This window comes from Varroa jacobsoni, unplaced genomic scaffold, assembly GCF_002532875.2.
Source record: "Varroa jacobsoni isolate VJ856 unplaced genomic scaffold, vjacob_1.0 scaffold_1387, whole genome shotgun sequence".
In the NCBI taxonomy this organism is placed as follows: domain Eukaryota; kingdom Metazoa; phylum Arthropoda; class Arachnida; order Mesostigmata; family Varroidae; genus Varroa; species Varroa jacobsoni.
Genome location: NW_019214289.1, coordinates 53,195 through 74,803, shown reverse-complemented (window position 1 = coordinate 74,803; position 21,609 = coordinate 53,195). Strand labels below are relative to the sequence as shown.

At 37.2% G+C, this 21,609-nt stretch overlaps 2 protein-coding genes across 2 annotated transcripts in view; both read left to right on the top strand.

Annotated features, from left to right (window-relative positions):
- Ns1 (Nucleostemin 1) overlaps nucleotides 1-3,518 on the top strand; it is a 5,187-nt gene extending 1,669 nt beyond the window's left edge. Inside the window, exons 2-4 of the mRNA XM_022849082.2 lie at nucleotides 519-655; nucleotides 1,287-1,458; nucleotides 1,801-3,518. Coding sequence (XP_022704817.1) covers nucleotides 1,288-1,458; nucleotides 1,801-3,297 — 1,668 coding nt within the window. The 5' untranslated portion in view covers nucleotides 519-655; nucleotide 1,287 and the 3' untranslated portion in view covers nucleotides 3,298-3,518. The remainder of the gene's footprint in view (nucleotides 1-518; nucleotides 656-1,286; nucleotides 1,459-1,800) is intronic.
- Nucleotides 3,519-7,610: 4,092 nt separating this feature from the next.
- LOC111269467 (acid phosphatase type 7) lies at nucleotides 7,611-12,818 on the top strand. Its single transcript, XM_022849081.2, has 5 exons — nucleotides 7,611-8,485; nucleotides 9,123-9,396; nucleotides 10,859-11,121; nucleotides 11,288-11,446; nucleotides 12,442-12,818. Exons 1-5 carry the CDS (start codon nucleotides 8,053-8,055, stop codon nucleotides 12,648-12,650), a joined length of 1,338 nt encoding a protein of 445 aa, XP_022704816.1. The 5' UTR covers nucleotides 7,611-8,052; the 3' UTR covers nucleotides 12,651-12,818.
- The last annotated feature ends 8,791 nt before the right edge of the window (nucleotides 12,819-21,609 follow it).

Genomic DNA, 21,609 nt, shown 5'->3' with positions numbered 1-21,609 from the left:
ATATATAGAAAAGGCAAATATGAGAGAAATAGTTTTGTATCTTTTGGAGTTATTGTCTACATTTTTCAATCATCTTTTAAATTTTTGCTCTCTCACTGTTCAAAAGATACAAGGGAAACAATTATTTCACTAATATAAAGTGTTTTCATTTACTTGTAATCTATTCATGTGTCACGCATTATAAATGGTTACAGTTACATCAGAGTCACGAACGTCGCTTACGGCATTTTAAGCAAGGCAATAAATATTTTATTTTGTATCCATTTTATTTAGTTATTGATATCCTGTAAGCTTTTCATGCAATACAGTGCAAATTTTGCATACGTACTTTCATAACAAACACTGTCAAACTATAATCTATGTTGAAGCGACGTTAGTTAAACGAACCGTGACTTAATTGGGTTTCCTATTGCTGTTATCTCACAGAAGTAAAAAAATGATAAGACATTATGAATATGTGTTGTCTGAATTTGAAGCTGCCCGCCAGTCTCTACAAAAATATTTATATCCTTGTACAGCGGCGCTCTCAACACACGTGGTAACGAATCGAACGAATCGCTACGGCTACTGATTGAACGTAAGGACACGACATCTGCGGAACGATATCTGGCATTTCTTTACCTGTGGGATCACCAAATTATACTAACAGCTAAAGGTAATTGTACAACCTTGTGACCGTCACTAGACAACGATTTCCAGTTTATTTGGGAATATAATTAACTGTGGTTGCGGAGCTAGTAAACGGCAATAGTTTTCAAATGATGACCACCCGCTATCAGTTATTACTTTTCAGTGTGTTTCGTTTTACGCAGTTGCAAGTACTCGATGGTAAATAACAAACTGAATTATCATTAATTTAACAGCGAACAATATTAAGTGCTATTATATATATCAGAAGATATGATTCATAAGTTATAGAATCGTTTTAATTAACAAAACAACAAATTCTGAAAAATCCAAAAATCGTAATGTGTTTGAGTATAAAAAAAAGAGTATTTTTTTGTAAACGTGACGCATCTGAAAAACGTTTTTTTCATAAATGACATGAATATACACTGTCAAAGATTAAGAAACGAAAGGGATATTAGCTTTGAATTCTCTCGACATCTGAAACGAGTGCCATCTTTGGTTGTACTTTTTCCACTAGAGTTTCGTTTGGAGCCTGCAGGCTTGTGAAATTAATACCTTTTAGGGGTCTTTCATACGGCGGGATCCGCAGCTTTAAAAAACATGCACTAATTATTATTAAAACTTGGCTGTTTGTTTATATATGTTAATAATTGTAGAATGAAAATTAAACAGCGCAAAAGTAAGCGTATACCATGTGCGCATCGCTATCGGGTGGAGAAGAAACAAAGAGAGCGCGAACGTAAGCGTAAAAGAGACGCCCGTCGTAATCCAATTAAGTCGCGAAATCCGAACAAAGATCTTCGAGTTCCTAACTGCGCACCTTTCAAGGTAGGCTTAGTGTACAGTTCTTGCGGAAGACCTAGGCAAGTCCAGCAAAGTCCCTCATGTCTGTTTACTGAGGCATTGCACACAAGTGGCTTTGAAGGCAGCTGGGAGTCAGCTCAAAATATGAAAGTGCGTTTGAAAAGTTCTGAGTCTTATATATTATCAAAAACGATTTACCTGTGTATGCATAACTCATGTTAAAGTTGTGCTTAATTAGACCGCATTGCTTATTTTAGCAGAGAACAAATACAATTCTCTTTTCTCCAATGGTTTAAAACACCGTTTAGTAATCAGTCCTATCTAATATATATTTCCTTTTTGTTTGATTAATTGTCTACATGGCAGGAACGAATTATGCAGGAGGCAGTCGAGGTAAAAGCACGAATTGATGAGGAAAAGCGTCTTCGTCACATGGAAGCTAAAGCTCGGCGACAACAGGAGAAATTCAAAGAGTACGAGACAATTGACACTGACAACTGCCGGGTCCTAGTTGAAAAGGCTGGTAATACAGCTCATTCATTCGTACAAGAGGTAAACAAAGTAATTGAAAAGTCGGATATCATTGTGCAAGTTTTGGACGCTCGTGATCCAATGGGTACTCGTAGTGCGGAAGTCGAAAAGACTGTGTTGGGAACTGGCAAGAGGCTACTATTGTTATTAAACAAGTGCGACCTTATTCCTGCAGACAACCTTAAAGCATGGCTGATATTTTTACGAAAAGAGTTTCCCACTTTGCCGTTTAAGGCATCGACGCAAAATCAGCGGAACCAGCTTTCACAAAACCGTGGAATCAACATACAAGAACTATACGAGGATGAAGTAATATCGAACAAACGCTGTCTCGGCGCTCAGCACTTAATGAAAATTTTGGGCAATTATTGCCGAAATAAGGACATTAAGATAAGTATCAAGGTAGGCGTTGTAGGTTTCCCCAACGTTGGGAAAAGTAGCGTTATCAATAGTTTAAAAAGGACCAAAGCCTGCCTAACGGGAGCCACCCCTGGCCTGACTAGACTGGCACAAGAGGTGACTTTAGACAAACATGTTCAACTGATTGATTCACCCGGAGTCATCTTCGATAAATCTGATTCAACTGGAGCAGCTCTGAGAAATGCTTGCAGAGTAGAAGCCTTAGCCGATCCGGTTACGCCAGCCCTCGAAATAATATCTAGAGCAAACAAGGAACAATTGATGCTGCAGTATAAAATTAAGGAGGACTACGTGAACGGGGAAGAATTTATGGCTCATATTGCTAAAGCTCGTGGCTTTATTGGCCGAGGTGGCATCTATAATCAAGACGCTGCCGCCCGTCTCATCATCAATGACTGGAATTCGGGAAAAATAAAATACTACACTGTTCCTCCCGAGGAAAACAAAAACGCCCTAATATCAACACAGATTGTGTCAACATTTGCAAAAGAATTTGAACTTGATTCTGATTTTACCGATAAGTCAGTAATGATGAACCTTCCCCAAGTATTGCCATCAAGTACTGTTAAAATGGATGTCAGTTCCGAGGAAGCTATGGAAGCCCATGCGGCGAACGAAAAAGATGATGAGGCTGAACAAAATGAAAAAGAAGATTTTGATATTGAAGAAATGGAAGATTCCAGCAAGGAGAAGAGAACAAGGACACTGGTGAGAATCTTGGCTAATCCGTCGAAAAAGCGCAAAGCTCAGGAAGTCGACGACAGCATCAATGACCCTTCGTACAACAATTTACGTCAGAATCGATCCTTAAAGGCGGCGTTTAAGAAAGCCCAGAAAAAGGCAAAAAAAAGTGACAAGCTATCGACTATACTTTCTGAATCATTCGATACTGCATTTCAGGACCTTAGGTAATTGTAGGCAGTTGGAAAGTCTATAAATTAACACTATGCACCCCGTTTGGGTGGATCGCGATAGTTCTGTAATATTCTTATTATTATTACGTCGGTTGTAATATGTTGTACGAAAGATATAAATATAAAGCAAATAACTGGACATTTTCATTTACTTAATATTTAAGTCTGTTTTTTTAATAACGATGAATAAACAACGTTTATGCGTGCGGTAAATTTGAACCGCTTCAGGCGTATTATTTAGATCTAGAATTTATGGACTATATTATAAAGTCTGAAATTATTAACTGTATCGGAGTGCACCGAGTCATTGTGAGTTATGGTTGTGTGTCATGTACTGACTTATAGCGCCCATGGTGTAAAAAAAAGAGGCGCCATTTAGTATCTTTATATCATCCTTTGATGTCTTGAGAATTGAGAATATTGAAGATGAACAATCTAATTATATTAAAAAAAAAAACATTTATTATTAATACTATTATATTTAGAAAGATAAGTAAATTGATAAATTTAAATGCTGCTTAACCAGACGAGCACACCATCTTTTGCTGCATGCCATACATATAGCTGATGAATATGATGATTTATTTGCAACTTTTAGAATGCTAAATTAATCAAAATACCAAGCTTCTCACAATCCTAGAACTCAATAACTGCAACATTCACAGTGATCTATATCATGAATTCATTCAGTTTGTTTGAAAGCATTAAGCCATTCAGCTCGAACAGCATGAGGATAAGACGTTTCCATTAGGCATATCTACTGCGCCCTTGATAGCGCAGGAACAACGTGTGTGTCTATTAAGCATAAGGCCACCAGCTAAGGTGGTCCAGGTTCGAAACCGAATGTTTTTGTGATGTACTTAATTCAGAACATACTTCGTTTATGACGCTGGTACAGCATACAGTATAGAAGTGAAGTGTTTGCATACTAAAATTAGGGACACATGAGATGTTTTAGGTTAGAGATTGAGTGTAGACACACATAGTTTTATGCTGGGAGTAAGCCGCATGAAGTACGCATAGAAGTAATACCGAGCATAAAATAAGAAACATTTAGGTTCAAAACCAGGCTTAGCCGCTCGAATTTTCGTAGTAGGACTAGCCGCCTGCAGCAATGCTCAGTTGCAATGCCAAGTGTAAAATTAAACTTATAATTAAGTTATTTATTCATTTAATGCGATTGACCTTAAAGCTGACCTATTCCCGAAATAAGAATGGGTTTGATAAGCTTTTAAAATAGTGCAAAAAACAAGCGGTTTAAAACGATTACTATGTATGCGCCTATGTAACCTGAATGCACATACGAAGTTGATGCTCATATAAGTTTTTGCTACGAGATGGCAAATAATTTTTTAGAACCTAAAATTAGTACCTATAAAAAGGCAACCACTTGAATTTCGGCAGATTTTTAACGTTATTTTCGGATCTCTTTGATCTTCTTCTAAGTGAGGCTGTTCTCAGGCAGTGCAGTTTAACTTTAACTCTAAATATTTCCTTGCTCACTGGAAGCTCATTTTTTCTTAACTGGAAACTTTCATTAACATTTTAGCGTTCATTAGTTATAACATATAAAGTTTAGTAGCGTTTCATTAACTGTAGGCCTACTTTTCCTTTTTAATTTAACTATTTCTCGTTCCTGTAAGTCGTGATGTACTCTATGACAAAACGTGGGGAGAGTGTCTCTACCAAGACATTGACTCAGACAAATAGGCGTAAGGAACTTCCCGTGACTGTGTGCAACGAATTTTAGTAAAGGCCATGTGCCTTTCGAGATGTCCTGATGAAAGTAAGTGATGGAATATAATTTACACACAAGAAACAGACAATAAATCTGCCAGTGGACGGTAAGTCTATAAGGAACGATACCACTCCGCCTGCATTCAGTTACACGGAGGACTTCGGTTTAAAAATTGTGCGAAAGAAGCTGCCAAGCCTTTCTTATATATCAATTAATTATAAGAGGTAATTACTCTATATTATACATTTCTGTCTTTTTAAAGAAATAACTACTTAAATATATTTCAAGAAGTTTGTTTCAAAAAGTTTAATCAAAGATGTGCTTAAGTTTACAAACTTACTAGAGATTATATGCAACGGATGTCACGTAAAATGCAATTATCGGAGTTCTGTATTTTGTCGGAGCTAATTTATAATATTCAGAAAAAGGCATATAGTAATATAAATTCTGGCAAATGCAACTTCAAGGTGAGCTGATATAAGGAATTCAAAGAATTTGAAAAGCTGATGAAGTCCCTGTTCGGGTTATCTCTATCATCGGCGTTACGTAGCATTAGAGTTTCACCTCAAAGGTACCTATGAAGTCGTTTTCCGAATCTTGTGTCTCGTACTTCAGCCGTTAGGCATAACTTAAGACGGTTGGCTGTAGAACTAAACAAAGCCTATCTACGCTTAGATTCAAATTTAGACCACTGCATGTCCCTAAGCTTGATAGATTATCTACTGTGCTACCACAAGTACAATTCAAGGAGCTTAGACGTTCTACCAAAAGAAAGTAGAAAAATTTAATGCAGCTGTTTTTGTTTTCAAACAGCTAGATCACTTTTAAGAATATTTAGTCTCTCCTTGTGTACTCCGTTTCAACACCTTTTTTTTTGATGAAAGCTTTTCAGAATTTTCTTGCTTCTGTTTAGGATTGCATTTCGCACAATAAAATGTAACTACTATCTCAACGAGTGTTTCAACAAAAATATCGATTGAAAAAATGGAAATTGGGTTAACTTGAATTCTTGAATCTTCTACTTATCTTGACCTAGACAGATCAGCCAATATTTATGTATGTTGTGTTCAAGTACGTGGTTGCGTGGAAAACGTCTTTCTATAGAGAGGACTTATAGTGCGAAGTGTACGAGTGATATACTTTGGGCGGAGCTTGCCTAATTACGAAGTTGCAGTTGTAGTAGTGTCCAAAGGCAATCCGAAACAAAAAATTGTGAGACATTTCAAGCCGAAAGTCGGCCAGGACAAACGTTTTCAAATGTGCAGTATTATGCATTGTGACTATAACGAAGAAAATATTTGAATTTCGATACGGTAATATTAGGAGCGGTCTTATTACGAAATCTCTAGATATTAGTATTAAACATATAAGTACTAAATTTGTGTTGTGTGTGTGCTGGCAAGTTTGTATAGCGCAGAAGTAGTTCATATAAAAAGTCGTTATATAGTATAATCCACAATCTTCAAGGCAAGAAAATGTTATAAAATGTAGTTCTCGTACTTTTAGTTATATATGGAAATGTTTTGTCGTGTAGGAAGTTATTTAACGAAAATCCAAAGGAATGTGTAGCAAAATCGTCAAATACCAAAAACTTGCAGATTTGCAGAGAAGATGAGCGTTGGAGCAGACCGAACGGCCTTTCATTTCATCCAACTGGAGAAACAATGTATAGATAGGTTCCGTTAAGGCAGCTATATCCTACAAGGATTTCGACGTTTCTACTAGATGCGAAAAAAACAGAATAGGCACACTAAAGCGACCTTGTATTAGGATAGTGTAAAGCGATATTCGAAATGGAGTTGCATAGAGAGTAGTAATATCATAAATATGCAGTCTGTTGGGGTAAGCTAAGGTGCAACGATACCATTAATGCACATTTAGCTATTGCTACTATTATTATGATTATTGTTATCAAACATGATTTGGTTGGACCAAGCTGGATCACTTAGATCAATAAACGCTTGGTAACTGTTTGTTGAGTCACTTAAAGGCCAGTAATCGATTTGTGATAATTCTTTGCAGTTCTTGTTTTAGGTGTGTAAAACGTTGATTTCGATTGAGGACTACTATTATATATTCTAATAGATGTTATGCTATTATAAGCGTCTTTAAGATGTCTTGCTCTTAACGAATGCCCAGTTTAAAATTCACTTTAATTACTACGTTGAAGGTTGGTTGATTGAGTTAATTATTTGCAGATCTGTGATACCCGCGCACAGAGGGGATGCGACGGTTCATGCGAAATCGAACGCCTCGAGATACGCGTAACGCCAAATAAAAGTACAGAAATTGTTGCAACAATAATATTAACAACGGCAACATAAAAAGCAATAAACAATTTTGGTAAAAGCTCGGTCAGAGATGCGGTCTTTCTCGGTGATGTTGTCGTTATAGGCGTTACTGTTGCCTTTGTCTCGCCTGTTAATGGAGTCCAGTGGCCACAATACTCGCTTTAAGCGATCGTTATAAGTACGATGAATGGCACGCACCGCTCCCACTACTCCTGCTGCTGCGGTTGGTGCCGTTACAAAGCCATGCCAATCACTGCCGTCGTACCTACATCAGTGACGGTACCGTTTCTCTTTTCTAGAGCTAACAATACGAAACACTTGTTGTCGACGTTGAAAACACATTCGCCACTGCTAGCCATAATCGTCTTTTATCGACGTAATACTGCGATTAAAACCGATTGGGCAACTGAGTTACCCCCAAAAAGAGAAATTAAAAGAGAAAGGTAGATAAAGACTAAGAGTGTATTAATTGAACGTGTTTTTCCGGGAGACAAACCTTTATATATCTACAAACGCACGCGAAGCTTATAGTTACCTTCGACAAGGCAACCATTGAATTGTTTGGAAATTAGAATTTCACCTGTCATCTTCTCCGGATAGCCTTTTAGTGTAAATATAGATATCTTAACGGTAAACTCATTATTCGATCCTCATCATCGAATGCACTGACTTTTGTCAACAGTTGTTGAATTAAACATTACCCGATAGCTATACGATTGAAGTAATGGTGCGGCTGGTGATAGGTTTTGTGGCTATCGCCATGTCCTTGACCACCGTGATTTCGTCAACAGTTAGCGAACTCCGTGTTCAACCCGAGCAAATACATTTATCACTTGGACAGGATCCATCACAGATGGTTGCTACATGGCTTACTATTAATCAAACGAAAAAACCTCAGGCCAGGTACGGTGCCGCAGGGAATAGTAGCTCGGTACTGTTTAGCATGAAAGTGAATGGCTGGTCAACGAAATACGTCGATGGTGGGACCGAGCAACGTCAGATGTATATACATCGAGCAATCATGACTGGTTTAGTGCCTGGGCAACGATATTATTATCACGTGGGTAGCGACGATGGATGGAGTCCAGTCTTTTGGCTCCAGGCTCAGCGGAACGACAGTGCATTTGCACCAACTCTCGCTGTCTACGGCGATCTCGGTATGTTTATTCTTGTACAACTTGGTTAGCTACCATAAAAGCTTCATAGAACTCGAGATGTACAGGATATTTTCCTGATTCTACAAAATTATTTTTTGCAGCATAAAGCTCTAAGTTGATAATTAAGCTTTGTGTTATGGATGGAAATTTGAGTTAAAAAGATGAATAAGAAAAAGTTATTTATTAAATATACATACAAGTAAAAAGAAAGGTAATTATTCTTAATATATAAGAAGTTTAGTAGAAATACGTGCTAATTTTTTTTCAATTCGAATGTCGACTCACTATGTAATGTACCGTAATGTACTGACTATACGCTGAATCTGTATAGAATATGTGCAATCCAACTCTTAAATCAGGTACTTGGTTCCGCAACAAGTACCTCCTTGACCCTATCGAAGCGTCTCGTAAAGAATACACCCGCTATTAGAACAGCTATTTAGTTCGATTCTTTGCAGTAAAACAATGCACGTTAAGCAGAGATGTGATTAATTCGTTGCGTACAGTCCTTCTGATTCGGTTAATTTCTGAAAATTAGCTTCTTTCCTATAAATGTCTACATAGAAATTATAAGCAGATTACTTCGCTGTTGCCAACAGAAAGCGTGTAAATATATCATACGTGATATTTGCCGTAGGAAACGTGAACGGCCATTCAATCCCGTTCGTTCAGGACGAAGTACAAAAAAACACAATCGATGCGATTCTTCACGTTGGAGACTTTGCCTATGACATGAATTCGGACAACGCTCGCGTTGGAGATGAGTTTATGAGACAGATTGAACCAATCGCGGCGTATGTGCCGTATCAGACATGTCCTGGAAACCACGAAAACGCCTACAATTTCTCGAATTACGATTACCGCTTCAGCATGATGCAGTCCAACGGACAGATCAACAATCATTATTACAGGTGAAAAATGAATGACGAAATTCAGCAGTAATCACAGTTAAATCTAGAATATACACTCTTTTGTCAAGTCTGTCGTTCCTTTTCATATAAAGGTAGTAGTCACCATTTTGATGTTCTTTAAAGAAAAATATTCGTAGTGGTTAACATTTGTCATTTTAAGAAACAAAAGGAACGCCCATTCGAATTACTAAATTATATTAATGCTGTTTACGGCTGTTTCGCTTCTCATCTTTCAGATCTCAAACCGTTTAATGGAATACCTTTAACGTGTCCTAATTAAATGTTGCTTCATTGTACTATTAAGAACAAATCTCTGCAACTAACGATAATACACCAAAGCACCATTAAATTGTGGTTACAGGCCTTATTTACTTAACTTCCGACTCATTATTATGCAACGCAGTAATAAGCTAATTATGCGGCCTAAGATTATTTGGAAAAATTATAGATGATTTCAAATATATGTGGTTTGTTACAACCTTTACCAACTTCGCCAACCGCCAAAGATTTGTTTAGCAAACTGTGCGATGGTCTTAGCTAGCGGAAAGCTAGTACCATCTGACATATGACGGATTACTGGTTAGAGCTTGAACTAAGTTAATCCAAAAAGCTCACGAATATGACGTTGTATACGTCTATATATTGTAAGTGTCTGAAACAGAACTCATCTACCAAATAAATGTTTTGAGATTTACGTCCGGTGCTGCGATTAAGGATTGGTTTAGACCTACTAGACTACTACGGTTCCCGTGATAGCTTAGTGGGTAACGTATTTGTTTGCTAATCTGAAGGACATATTGTCGTCTAAGTTCGAACTGGGCATAGACAGGCTTTACTTCGTGCTGGAAGCCAGCAGTCTTATGGAATGCAAATATCGGAAGTAAAACGATGAAACGCAGAGAAACTACTACAGTTACAGCTGGCTTTCAGATAAGATCATTGATGGTAAGCAGTGGTGACGCCACTGACGACTCTGGCTTGACAAACTCGCCTATATTTAGTTAGGTTATACTATGATGGATATATCGTGTACTGCGCTTCAAGTTTTACATCCTTGTACTGCTGTTGGGTATTTCATCAGATGGCTGATATATTAGTGTACAATGCGATGCATAGGCACTAGTCCAGTCTTCAAAAAGGTTTTTAGTTGAAAACAGTTTAAAAAATCTGTAGTTTCTGTCTGCAAAGAAGAGGGTATTTCTAAACTACAGTTAACACACCTCAACCAAACAGTCGACGAAACGTGGATCAAACCTGACTTAATCTACCTTAAATCTTTCTGAATAACTGGTAATGCTATTATAAGCTAACTTTACCTTCTTTCGAACCTGAATAGGTAAGTGTCTATTACTGCCGGATTATCGTGCAACGAATACTAGAAAGCAAGCATAGTCTTAAGTAATCAGTTTAACACTGCATAGTATACAATTCAAGAAGTTGTAACTCCCGTGCATTTTTGCAGCTTTAATTATGGTCCAGCCCACATTATCAGCTATTCAACCGAGTTCTACTTCTTCATTTGGTACGGGTGGCACCAGATTAAGTATCAGTATCAGTGGCTGGAGCAAGATCTTATCGAAGCTACCAAGCCTGAAAATCGCGCCAAACACCCCTGGATTATCGTAATGGGCCATCGACCTATGTACTGCTCCAATGACGACCACGATGACTGTCGATACCGCGAGAGTATTGTTCGAAAGGGTATTCCCATCGTCCGAGCCTACGGTGGGTAGACTTTACTGCCAAATCTTAATCATTCTAGAAATGTTTTGAAATATCATGTGGACACGAAATTCCGAAGAAGAATCCATTTAGAAACGTTATCGAAAACGCCTTAAGAACCCGGCAAGGCACAAGAGCGCTCACATCTGGGTAACATTTTTTGCGATAGGTTTAGAGGATCTATTTTATAAGTACGGAGTTGATCTGTGCATTGCTGCTCATGAGCATTCCTACGAGCGGTTATGGCCAATTTATGATATGAAGGTCTACAATGGAAGTGCCGAAGCTCCGTACACCAACCCAAAGGCCCCCGTGCATCTCATTACAGGTAAATTAGTGGAAATTATTTGTCTAATTCTTTATGATTTTTCTAGATCAAAATATTACACTTAGCCTTTCTTGCCCGTATCATTTAATGTCGTACACTTGCTTGCTTATCGCGGGATTGATAATTGATACGGTTCATGGGCTACCTTTTGGTCCCTCTGGGTTAGACACATATGTGAGGAAATGAACACCAAGAAAACATTTGGTTGGCATCGGTACTCTGAGATGAACAGAGACAGACCCGGGGGAACGGAGTAGGAGGAGGTCTATTGCTTCTCTCTAAAGCATGCGGCAAACTTAGTCCCTGTAATAATTAGGATATTGTCGAAAACAAACGTCATCACACCTTTGTGCTTAATTGCCAGTTCAGTTAGTAGCGCAGCATAGGATGGAATACAAGGGCTGTTGGATTGGCTACATTTAGCTTAATAGACATCGCGCAAATAAAGCCTTACTTTGTGATATTTTCATCCCTAAACCCAAAAAGCTTGTTATGGACTGAATGGGAGTCGGTATAACAGCGGCTCGCTTCAAATCTCTTACTATACTGAGTACTGTAACTGGCATAGATCGAGGTACGTAACTGCAATGCGCCACATGCCTGCTGATGCACAGTTCAACTAAAAAAAAACTCAGTGGTTCAAACCTTGCTTGGGTAGCCAATTATAGCTATTCTCGTTCTCGGTACTTAAAATACCTCAAGTGAACACCGTTATGGAAACGGCAGGTAAGAATATCCCCCTATAGCAGTCGCCTACCACTATAATATTAGTACATTAAAAAATACAGACTTTGTTTTAATTAGTGTAAATGTATCAGTGAGATTAAGCTCCCGAGTATCCATATTGAGTGCATTTGAACCTATTTGAATTGGATAGGCTTGAAATACATAAACATCAAAAAGAAAGGGATTTAGTACGCTCCTTCACTAAGAAGCGTTCTAAATCACATCAAGTAAACATTATTGAGTTGCTTCGTGTTTTTATTCTACTTTAGGCTCAGCGGGATGTCAAGAGAATATTGACCCCTTTGTGAAGAAGCCTGCTCCTTGGAGTGCAGTACGGATCTCGGATTATGGCTACACGCGAATGAAGCTCCACAATGCAACCCACCTGACACTGCAGCAGTTGTCTGCAATTAAAGAAGGCAAAGTGGTAGACGAAATTACTATCATCAAAGATAAACATGGACCGTACACACTTTAAGAAGACACACGATTTACGCAGAAGCTACCATCGATCTTGCACTAATTCCAAATCTAATCTAAAAAGAGTTTTAACTCAAAAAGAAAAAGTTACAATGCCCATGGCGCCATTTTAGAAAATGAAGAGCGGCAAGAATTTAATAAAATAATACTGATTATGCCCCCAAAATAGTTGTCGTTATTTCTACAAATGCACATATGCATATATCGTACATAATGCATCAGTCTCACAACTTTAGCTATTGAACTAAATTTACTTCTATGTACGAAGTAAAAAGGGGGACATAGAAATCAAATGATTATGCTGAATAAAGCTGACAAACAGGAAGAGACTAAAGACAGGACAAATCTAGCAAAGCTGTCTAGAAGGCTTGATAATTCGACGCTAGTATCTAATATGTCGAAAGGTCGCGTTTTGCCTAATTAATATGTAGGGTGATGAATTTGTGTTTTCTCACGGACAAATAACAATAGACCGAGAATTTACTGTTCGACATTAAACCTGAGTAGCTATTTGAGAGGTTCTGGTAAAATTTCGATATCCTGCGCTGTAAGAATTCCAAAGCAAAAAATCGCTTGAACTAGAAAGCACTAATGCCGAGGAGATGTCTTATGCAGCCATAATAGAAAAAGTAATATCCATGAATATTATAAACCATATTACACATTTTAGGAATCTGATTTAAAAAAGAAAATATAGCAAGTAACAGAGATGCCCTCATCTTCGATCATGCAAATGCTAGGATGACAGACATGGCGATATAAAAAAAACTAACGGTTCTACTTACCTAGCCGGCTAAAAAACTGATAGAAATGAGATTTTTTATTGTACCGAACGAAGTGTCGAACGAAAAATTAAGGTTGCAAGAAAACAGAGGGACATCCCACATCTGAGGTGCAAGAAAAGGGTGCTGAATGCGGCTATCGAATAGAGGTAACCGTGCAACATAAATGTATCTCGATAGGCTCATTTCTTATGTGGAAATAATTTCTATTTAGTTGTTTCACTTTTGTGCTGGGCTAAATAGCATCGACTATAGGATAATCCATTTGTACTTGTAGAAATTCAAACAAGCATACGTTTCACAATTTGAACATATTACACATTATGAACTCATTATTATTAGCTTATTTTTATGTTTCTTTTTGAATCCAATGTTTTCTACAGCCCAAAAAGTCCTTCACATCATCAAAATTCGAAAATGATTAATCTAATCTTTAAGCTCATAAGTTGTAAAAGTCTTGCTTTCAGAAAGTCTTAAAGGAAGCTCAATATATTTGGGTATTATAAACGAAGGATCCATGAAATTGGTGATTTGCTGAAAATCACGTGTACACCAAACACGCATTATTTAAAATACTCACACCGAACGTCCTACTATATATCGCCTGTAGAACGACAACATCCCTGCCAGTGTTTAAAAACAACTTCTTATCTGTGTTTCCAGTTTGCTTGTAGAAGAGCACTAAGAAATATTGTACCACTTAACATGCACGAGTTAACCCAAAAAACTAACTTCAAGGGATACTTGAAGACTAATAGTGTTACCCTTTTTAAAGGTATACTCCTTTATTTTCCATCGTGCAGGTTGTTTGGGAAGTTGCGTAACCCGCGAAAGATTAATTAAAGTTTGATGGTTTTGTAATCAACCTTTCGTACCTTTATCTCATTGTTCCTTTTGTATACGTTATGAGAAGCTTAATTTCAAAACCTTAATCAGTGTTTTATACGATTGTGTAATTATGTAGAATGTCTTATTTACGCAACAATGAATTAATATGTAGGTTATTGGTGCCTAATTATTATATTCAAAAAGGAGGGCATAAAAGGGTTCTTTTAACCATGAATACAAATATTCTTTTTCCGTTGCGCCTGTTTTTGGCATTGTAAGTCATCGTTTGTCAGTAAGTTGTCAGTTTGTTTATACACAGAGTCTTACTTTGTTTGCACCGTGATCTACACGATGATGTGGCATATTGTTTCATTGCTTTACTCATCTGATATAGACTTATTAAACTAGACTAAGCACACATCGCTTACTTCGCTAACAGAGGTATTCTGGCTAACTCGATTATCCTGTCTGCAGCGCAGCATTCACACCTTAATGCCAAAGGGACGAATATCACCTTCATCACAAGTTAGCGGCGATTTACATTTAGTGCCTTGAAGAGTCGCAAAATGCTTTTCTTTGCCAAAAAACTCGGCTGCACTCATCTGATTTTAAAGTACGTTATGAATAACATAAGTGCTACATGTACAGAGTGGAACGTTAAATCCGGATTTTTTCGTAACTCGTTTCTAAAATATACACAAAAATAGATATTGTAACAAACAACATTGCACCTACTATGAAGTGTCGTCTAAAAAATGCAAAAGCTTAAGACGGTCAAAAAATTTAAGGGTGAAAAAAGGCGCAAAGGCTCTTAAAAGACTAGTTGTTGGAGCTTATCTGGACGACGCTATGGTCAATTCATATTCTTTTTTCTAAAACGACCGTTAATTTTCATGTAAAAAAGCGTAAATGTCTAAGCCAATTCGGTTAATTTTCGAACCTTTAAAATCCAGACCGTATTTGGGGTCTTCTGGTTTGCCTCCTCAAACTCCTTATCGCATTCTCCAAAAGTCGTGTAAAAACTAGCATGTAAAAAAACTAGTGTAAAAAGAAAATTTCACGAAAAAAATATACTTTTAATCTGAGTGGTGGGTTCGTTCAGTGAAAAAAGATAAGATAAATATTGATGAAATTCTGAAGAAAACGTACTGTTTTCCGCTGTTGTTATCTTGTTCTAGTTTTTTTTTCAAGAATGGCAGATGAACGCACGCCTGCTATGGCAAAGTGCATGCCAAAGCATTTTAAAGAGAAAGACAATTACCCACTTGTCATCTTTACTGTAGAGTCATTGGGGATACGTCATATTACAAAGGGCAGCAATGTGCATAGCAGTCCAAACAAACCAGTATTATCACTAAAATGAAACTAGATGAAACATAGCGCCGCCCAGCAAAAATAAAGCGCAAGCTAGAAGAGATTCATGGGGCTGGCTCGAACATACAGGATTCCCCTTTCTTAAATGACAGCAGATCTCTCAGGCTAGGTTTGGGACTGGCAAAGAAGCAACATAGCTGTTTCCTGAGGCTTCTTATACGCATATACGGCCATCTCGTCTAACAATCACCCAGAACCGTCCATAGCGCTTTAGTTCAGCATTCGATTCAGACCGGCGAGTTGCCTTCGGTCCATTCCCAATCAAAGCGGATTGCACTAACGGCAGGTCATAAAAGATAAAAATTAAACTATGCTCCGCGACAGCATTATGGCGCCATCATCTATCCCGTGGTCCTTTCCAGTAGCTCTGGTGAGAAAAAAAAGACGAGACGGTGGGTTTCAGCTTTGACTATTATAGGCTAAGTTCTATCACGAAAGGAACCGTGTACCCGCTGCTTTGAATGGACTATGCTATCGATGTTTTCGGCCGTATTCGCTACTGTGCCTAACCAAAGGATATCGGTAGATGAGTAAACACTCAGATGGCCAAAAGGATACGATCTTCTGCACGAGTGCATGCGATTCGATCTCGTTACCGTACCTTCGACTTTCCAGAGGCTAATGGTCAAAATCGTTGCTGGTTTTGAGATGCCAGAAGGCTCTCGTCTACCTCGACAATGTCTTAATTTACTCATGTGCTATCACCCACACAACTCATCTGCAAAAAGTACTAGCGATTATTGACTCCATCGGCCTGTGTTTGAAAACAAAGAAATGTACTTTAGCTACCCAAAAAGGCCACAAGATCATGGCCGTTGCAATTTCCTCAGATTCCAAGAAAGGCCATGAAAACCGTGCCCCTTCCGCTTGGGTTACGGGGGATTAAAAAGCTTCCTGGGAATAGCCTCTTACTACCGGTAGTTCAACTAAGATTTTGCGGTTTGCAAACCCGTTCTAAGCCGTGGCCAATGCGAAAGGCTTCATCTCGAACGCAGGCTACGACGAGGCCTATCGGTTGTTGCAATCCAAGACCACTGCCCGTCTGGTGCCACATTCCGCAGAATGTGGAGGTCTGATTACAACTGGACGCCAACGAAACCGAACTGGAGGTAATGCCAGTTTATGTGGGGGACTGACTGACGCCAAGGCTATATGCCATTTGGAAATGATTCTGTTGTCAGCACGCACATTAATAGGGCCAACCTTTCGTCGGCGTACGTGAAAAAGTCGGCCTTTGGCTAACATTTAATATACTTTGAGAGAGTGGGTAGACCTAATAGTTTTATCTGAGTGACGTTACGCAGATTTGAGAATCTTCATAATTTCTGTTTTTTTCTATTAGAAATATGCATACTACATCAAATGAAAACTTATTCTGTTTTTACGATGCTATTAGAGCTTTTTTTTAAGGTTTGTTTTGCTTTACTGATAAATTTCTGATTGAAATAAAAAGAAGGTTTCTTTTATCTTTGTTCTATCATAACATTTACAAAGGCTGCATTAAACGAAGACTAATTCTATGCTTAGGAAATCAGCAATACTAAGAGTTTTCACCTTGGTTTCACCTTTTCGCAAGGAATCCTTACAAATGCTATTTCAGATGAATATCTACTCTATTCGCGGGATGTCACCAGGACTTTTTTGCCCTTTTATTTTTATTTTTAGTAAGTAATTAGACATGTATAATAAATATACATAATTCACTCTATATATATATATATATATATATACACACTTGAATTGATACATTTCGATTGGTGTATTAACTATGTCCCTGGATAGTCTCTCAAGCTCTAAAATGTTTTTTATTAATCGATATTCACATATATCTTTGCAACATTTTGCTTTTTTTCAAGTTTTTTTTTATCGAAAATAAGTTCAAGAAAAGGATTCACCGAAGTATGAATCAATTAACATTTATTAGAAAATCACTTTAAAAAACCATCTTACAAATAGCTCAAGACGTTTTCGTCCCATTGTTATATAGGTAAACCTATACGGCCAATTGTCAATGGCGTTCGCCATGTTCAATTTTCTTATAAAGATAGAAATATCGGATTTCTGATTAACTCGTCTATATATATCGAATAGTGTGAAACGAACCCCCTTTTACATAGAGTATCATGATGACTAAACGGTAATTCCGATTTGAAAACTAGAATTTGACTACAATATAGATTAAATTTCAATTCAATTTGTCGGGAGCTTTCAGGTCATACAAAAAAAAATACCCCTTACATAGAGTTCATAAGCCAAACAATTACTACACTCGGTACACTTTCCATGCCGATATAACAATTTTAACTCATCGAGATCGGCTTGTAGCGGTTGCTATAAAAGCCTCAAAGTCAAGATTCATCAAGCTTCATTTGACACTACAAAGTAAAACGGAATATTCATAAAACCCAAACTGAACAGAAAATAACAACCCAGACAGTAACTTTTTTTAGATAAATGGGTTTGGCTTTGATTTTAAGAATAGGCCATAATCAAACATGTTTACACAAAAACTGTACACATCTATGTCGGCTGCCATTAATGCCTATAGTAAAGTGCCCGCTTTGATCGCAGGCTGATAGATACATCCGTCATAATCAAAATTGTAGTGAAATCAGACACTATAGATGCAACTAAGATATCAGAGAATTATACCAATGATCTCAAGCGGCTGACTTTAAGCCAAAGCAGAACACAACACGCCTTCTACTTAAAAAACTCGACGTATTCAATGCCTAAAATTTAGATGGGGAGAATACTTTTTGTTATTTTTACCTTTCACTTGAGCTTGTATAATCGATTTTTCCACTCTTTTTTGCGTTCGTTACACAGTTTACCGGTACACAACTTAGTCTTCTGGTTGGGTATAGTTTTAAAAATCGTTCAGCGAAAAAAACACGAATGTAAAGATGACTAAGCTTCAGAACAAACAAGATACAGCTTATAGGTTTAAAGCTCGTCTATGACACAGAAGGTGTCACAGAATGAAATCAATAAAAGGCATACTTCGAATTGATTAAATAGCATTCTACACAATTCTATAGATGACGTCCCAAAGACCCAAGACGAGGCTTGGTAGTTTTATAGTAAATGAATGTGTGAAGTTGTTATTATAAATAATATTTTTAGCTATATAACTTGTAAACTTGCTGTTTTGTCATCCTTTTTTCGATTTATTCATCCAAACGCTGCTTTCACCTACGTGTGCACGCTATGTGCCGCGAAAAATGCGCCGACAAAAATCTCTATATCAGTCAGGAGAACCAAGTAAAATGTTTAACTCGTTAGTGATAGTTGACAATCTCCATCGCAAATTTAAACGCAGGGTTTAATATGTGCGCAAAAACGAAAAGGTCAACTTCATAAACGAAAGGAACTATGAATGCATTAGATATAACTAAAATAACCTTTGTCATAGCAACTTGCTCTTTCGAACTATAGAGATAGGTATCGATAAACATCATATAAAGCTATTTTTCACTACGGTGCATTATGGTTCTGAAACATAGTTTCAGACGTATCCCCATAATTCGAGCTCATAAAGCTTCAGTAGTGAGATGCTACAAAAATCACTGATCGATCTAAATGCATCACTCTAAATATTTTAATAAACATTAAAGAGGGATCAGCACAGGTGTCCGATTCGAATAGCTCGATTACTAGCAGACGACATCAGCACACAGCTCCCAACAAATAGTATACTCGCAGTTCGTTTTTCATGGTATGAACTTAGTTCGCAGCTATTGTATTTAGTGATTCGCAGTTAGAACTCGCTAGTTGCATATAAATAGTTGCATTATTGTATTAGAAAAAATCGGTCCTATATGGAACGAAGTTTCAATTATGAGTCAAGATCTGTGACTCTTTCCCGAAGGGGAGACCGACCTGTGCCATTTTGTATTAAACTGTTTTTGGCCCAGTGGCCTGCTGTGTTACTTATAATTCATATTGAATATATGAAAAGAAGTGATGTTGTGAATTGTGCAAAATAATAAGTAATTTGATTGACGTATTAGGAGGTAAGTTTTTGAAAAAGGTCAGTGTTTATATGAGGTATAGGTGGCCTGCACGTTCGGAAGCCGCATCACAACCAGAGCCTTCACTGGCGCAACGATACATTCAGAGCAGTCCAGTCAACTGACACAGAACGAACAAACGATCCCGCGGGAAATGTCTCAATGAACTAATAGTGAATATTCACAAGCACGATAACTTACACGGATAGATAAGGTTATATTCTTTGTAGAGGGGTATTGTTCTAGTTGCGTGTGCTCAAATTGCGCTTTGCTATTATACTTAGTTTTCGAATTGTATATACTATGATACTCTCTGACCAAAAACTAGCCACGGATTTAAATAATGAACTCAGCACGTAGGTGACAGGTTTGACAACGGCAAATGGCATAAATATATATATATAATATTCACATACTATGCATTAGTCTGTATTGTAGTCTTAGTATTGTCAACATTGCATAGAATATTTTTAGTTGAATAATATAGCGATGTTTGCCCTTTTCACTATTCGGATAACCTTGATGAGCTGGACTAATTCTATGGCTTCAGCAAAAATCGATTGAACTGCATATCAGGGATTATCCATGATTAGGCTAGGACGATATCTAAAACATACGCGCTTTATGTTATGCACATCGAGCCATTTTGTCAATTTACTCAAGCGATTTTTTGACCGACCTCTAGGGCAGATGGATTGTAAATACATTATATTAGTAAAATGCATGTAGAACGCTGATAAGAACAGATTCTTCAAAATGATACTTTCATTCATTCTAGAAACGGACGGATTCTAGAATTAAACATTACTTTTGTCAAGCGTTTGAGATATTCTTTCCTTGTTCTACATCTAACCTAAACAAAGTTGAAAAATATGAGGCAGATTCGTTTCGTAAAACCCGAAATAAAACAAGCTTCAGACCAGCTTATAGAAAGCTTAATAGGGGAATATTTGCAAATTGCAGTTTGTTATAAACTGATTACAGGAGCATATTTTTTTGCATCAGGGGACCAACATACCAGGACCAATATTGACAAAAGCTTTTATGTTATCAGAAGCGATCAGTTGTGTTTTCGTCCTAACTGCTTTACTTATGATGTTAATCTGATTCGAAAAGGGTTAGATACAATTGATCAAAAGCGTCGTAACAGGTGCGTTTTGCTGCCTCTTGTACCTGCTGTACGACAAATCAACACCGAATGGATGAATCTGATCAAATACTGCTATATATATATATATATATATATATATATATATATATATACATCAAATATATATATATATATCAAATAAAATCTGATCACTTAGGAATTTAAATATTTTGTGGAAAACATTGTTCTCAGAGGCGCCAAAACATTGGAATTGCTTGATTCGAGTGAACAAAAAGCGATAATTTACTAAATCAGAATTAAAATAAAATAATTTACATTCAAATACAAATAGACTTCAAAATTGCCTGTTTTATTTTATAGATAATATTATATCTGGCGATTATAATTGTTATAAAAAATATCGTTTTTCAAATTGTATCCTACTCGTCGGTGCATCTACATAATGAATTGAGACTATGTTAATGGCACATGGGAATTTTGTTTTTTATAAGAATTCATTACGTTTCCCACGTTAAAACGACCTGATGAAATCAATGTAGGTTTATAATATCATATCATATAACCAGAGTTGTTATAATCTAGTTTTTCGCCATATGCAGTTACTTTTACTGTCTATTATTCACATATAATTATGGGATACGGGTATCACAATGGTCTCAGTCACTTTCTCATCATGTTGTACTACCATTTCGCCGTAGCATACATAGAATATAAATTCATGATTATTTGATGACCAAGTGAAAAAAAAAGGGGATTAGTCAAAAAGTGCAAGATAGTTATTAGTGTAGTTTCGGTATACGCGTATATACTACTACGACAGTCACGATGTTGCCTAATATTTGCAGCTCA

Coding starts and splice junctions, on each gene's coding strand:
- LOC111269467 (XM_022849081.2), top strand. CDS start 8,053: ATGGTGCGGCTGGTGATAGGTTTTGTGGCTATCGCCATGTCCTTGACC. Junction 11,122..11,287: donor TCCCATCGTCCGAGCCTACG/GTGGGTAGACTT, acceptor TTTTTGCGATAG/GTTTAGAGGATCTATTTTAT. Junction 11,447..12,441: donor CCCCGTGCATCTCATTACAG/GTAAATTAGTGG, acceptor ATTCTACTTTAG/GCTCAGCGGGATGTCAAGAG.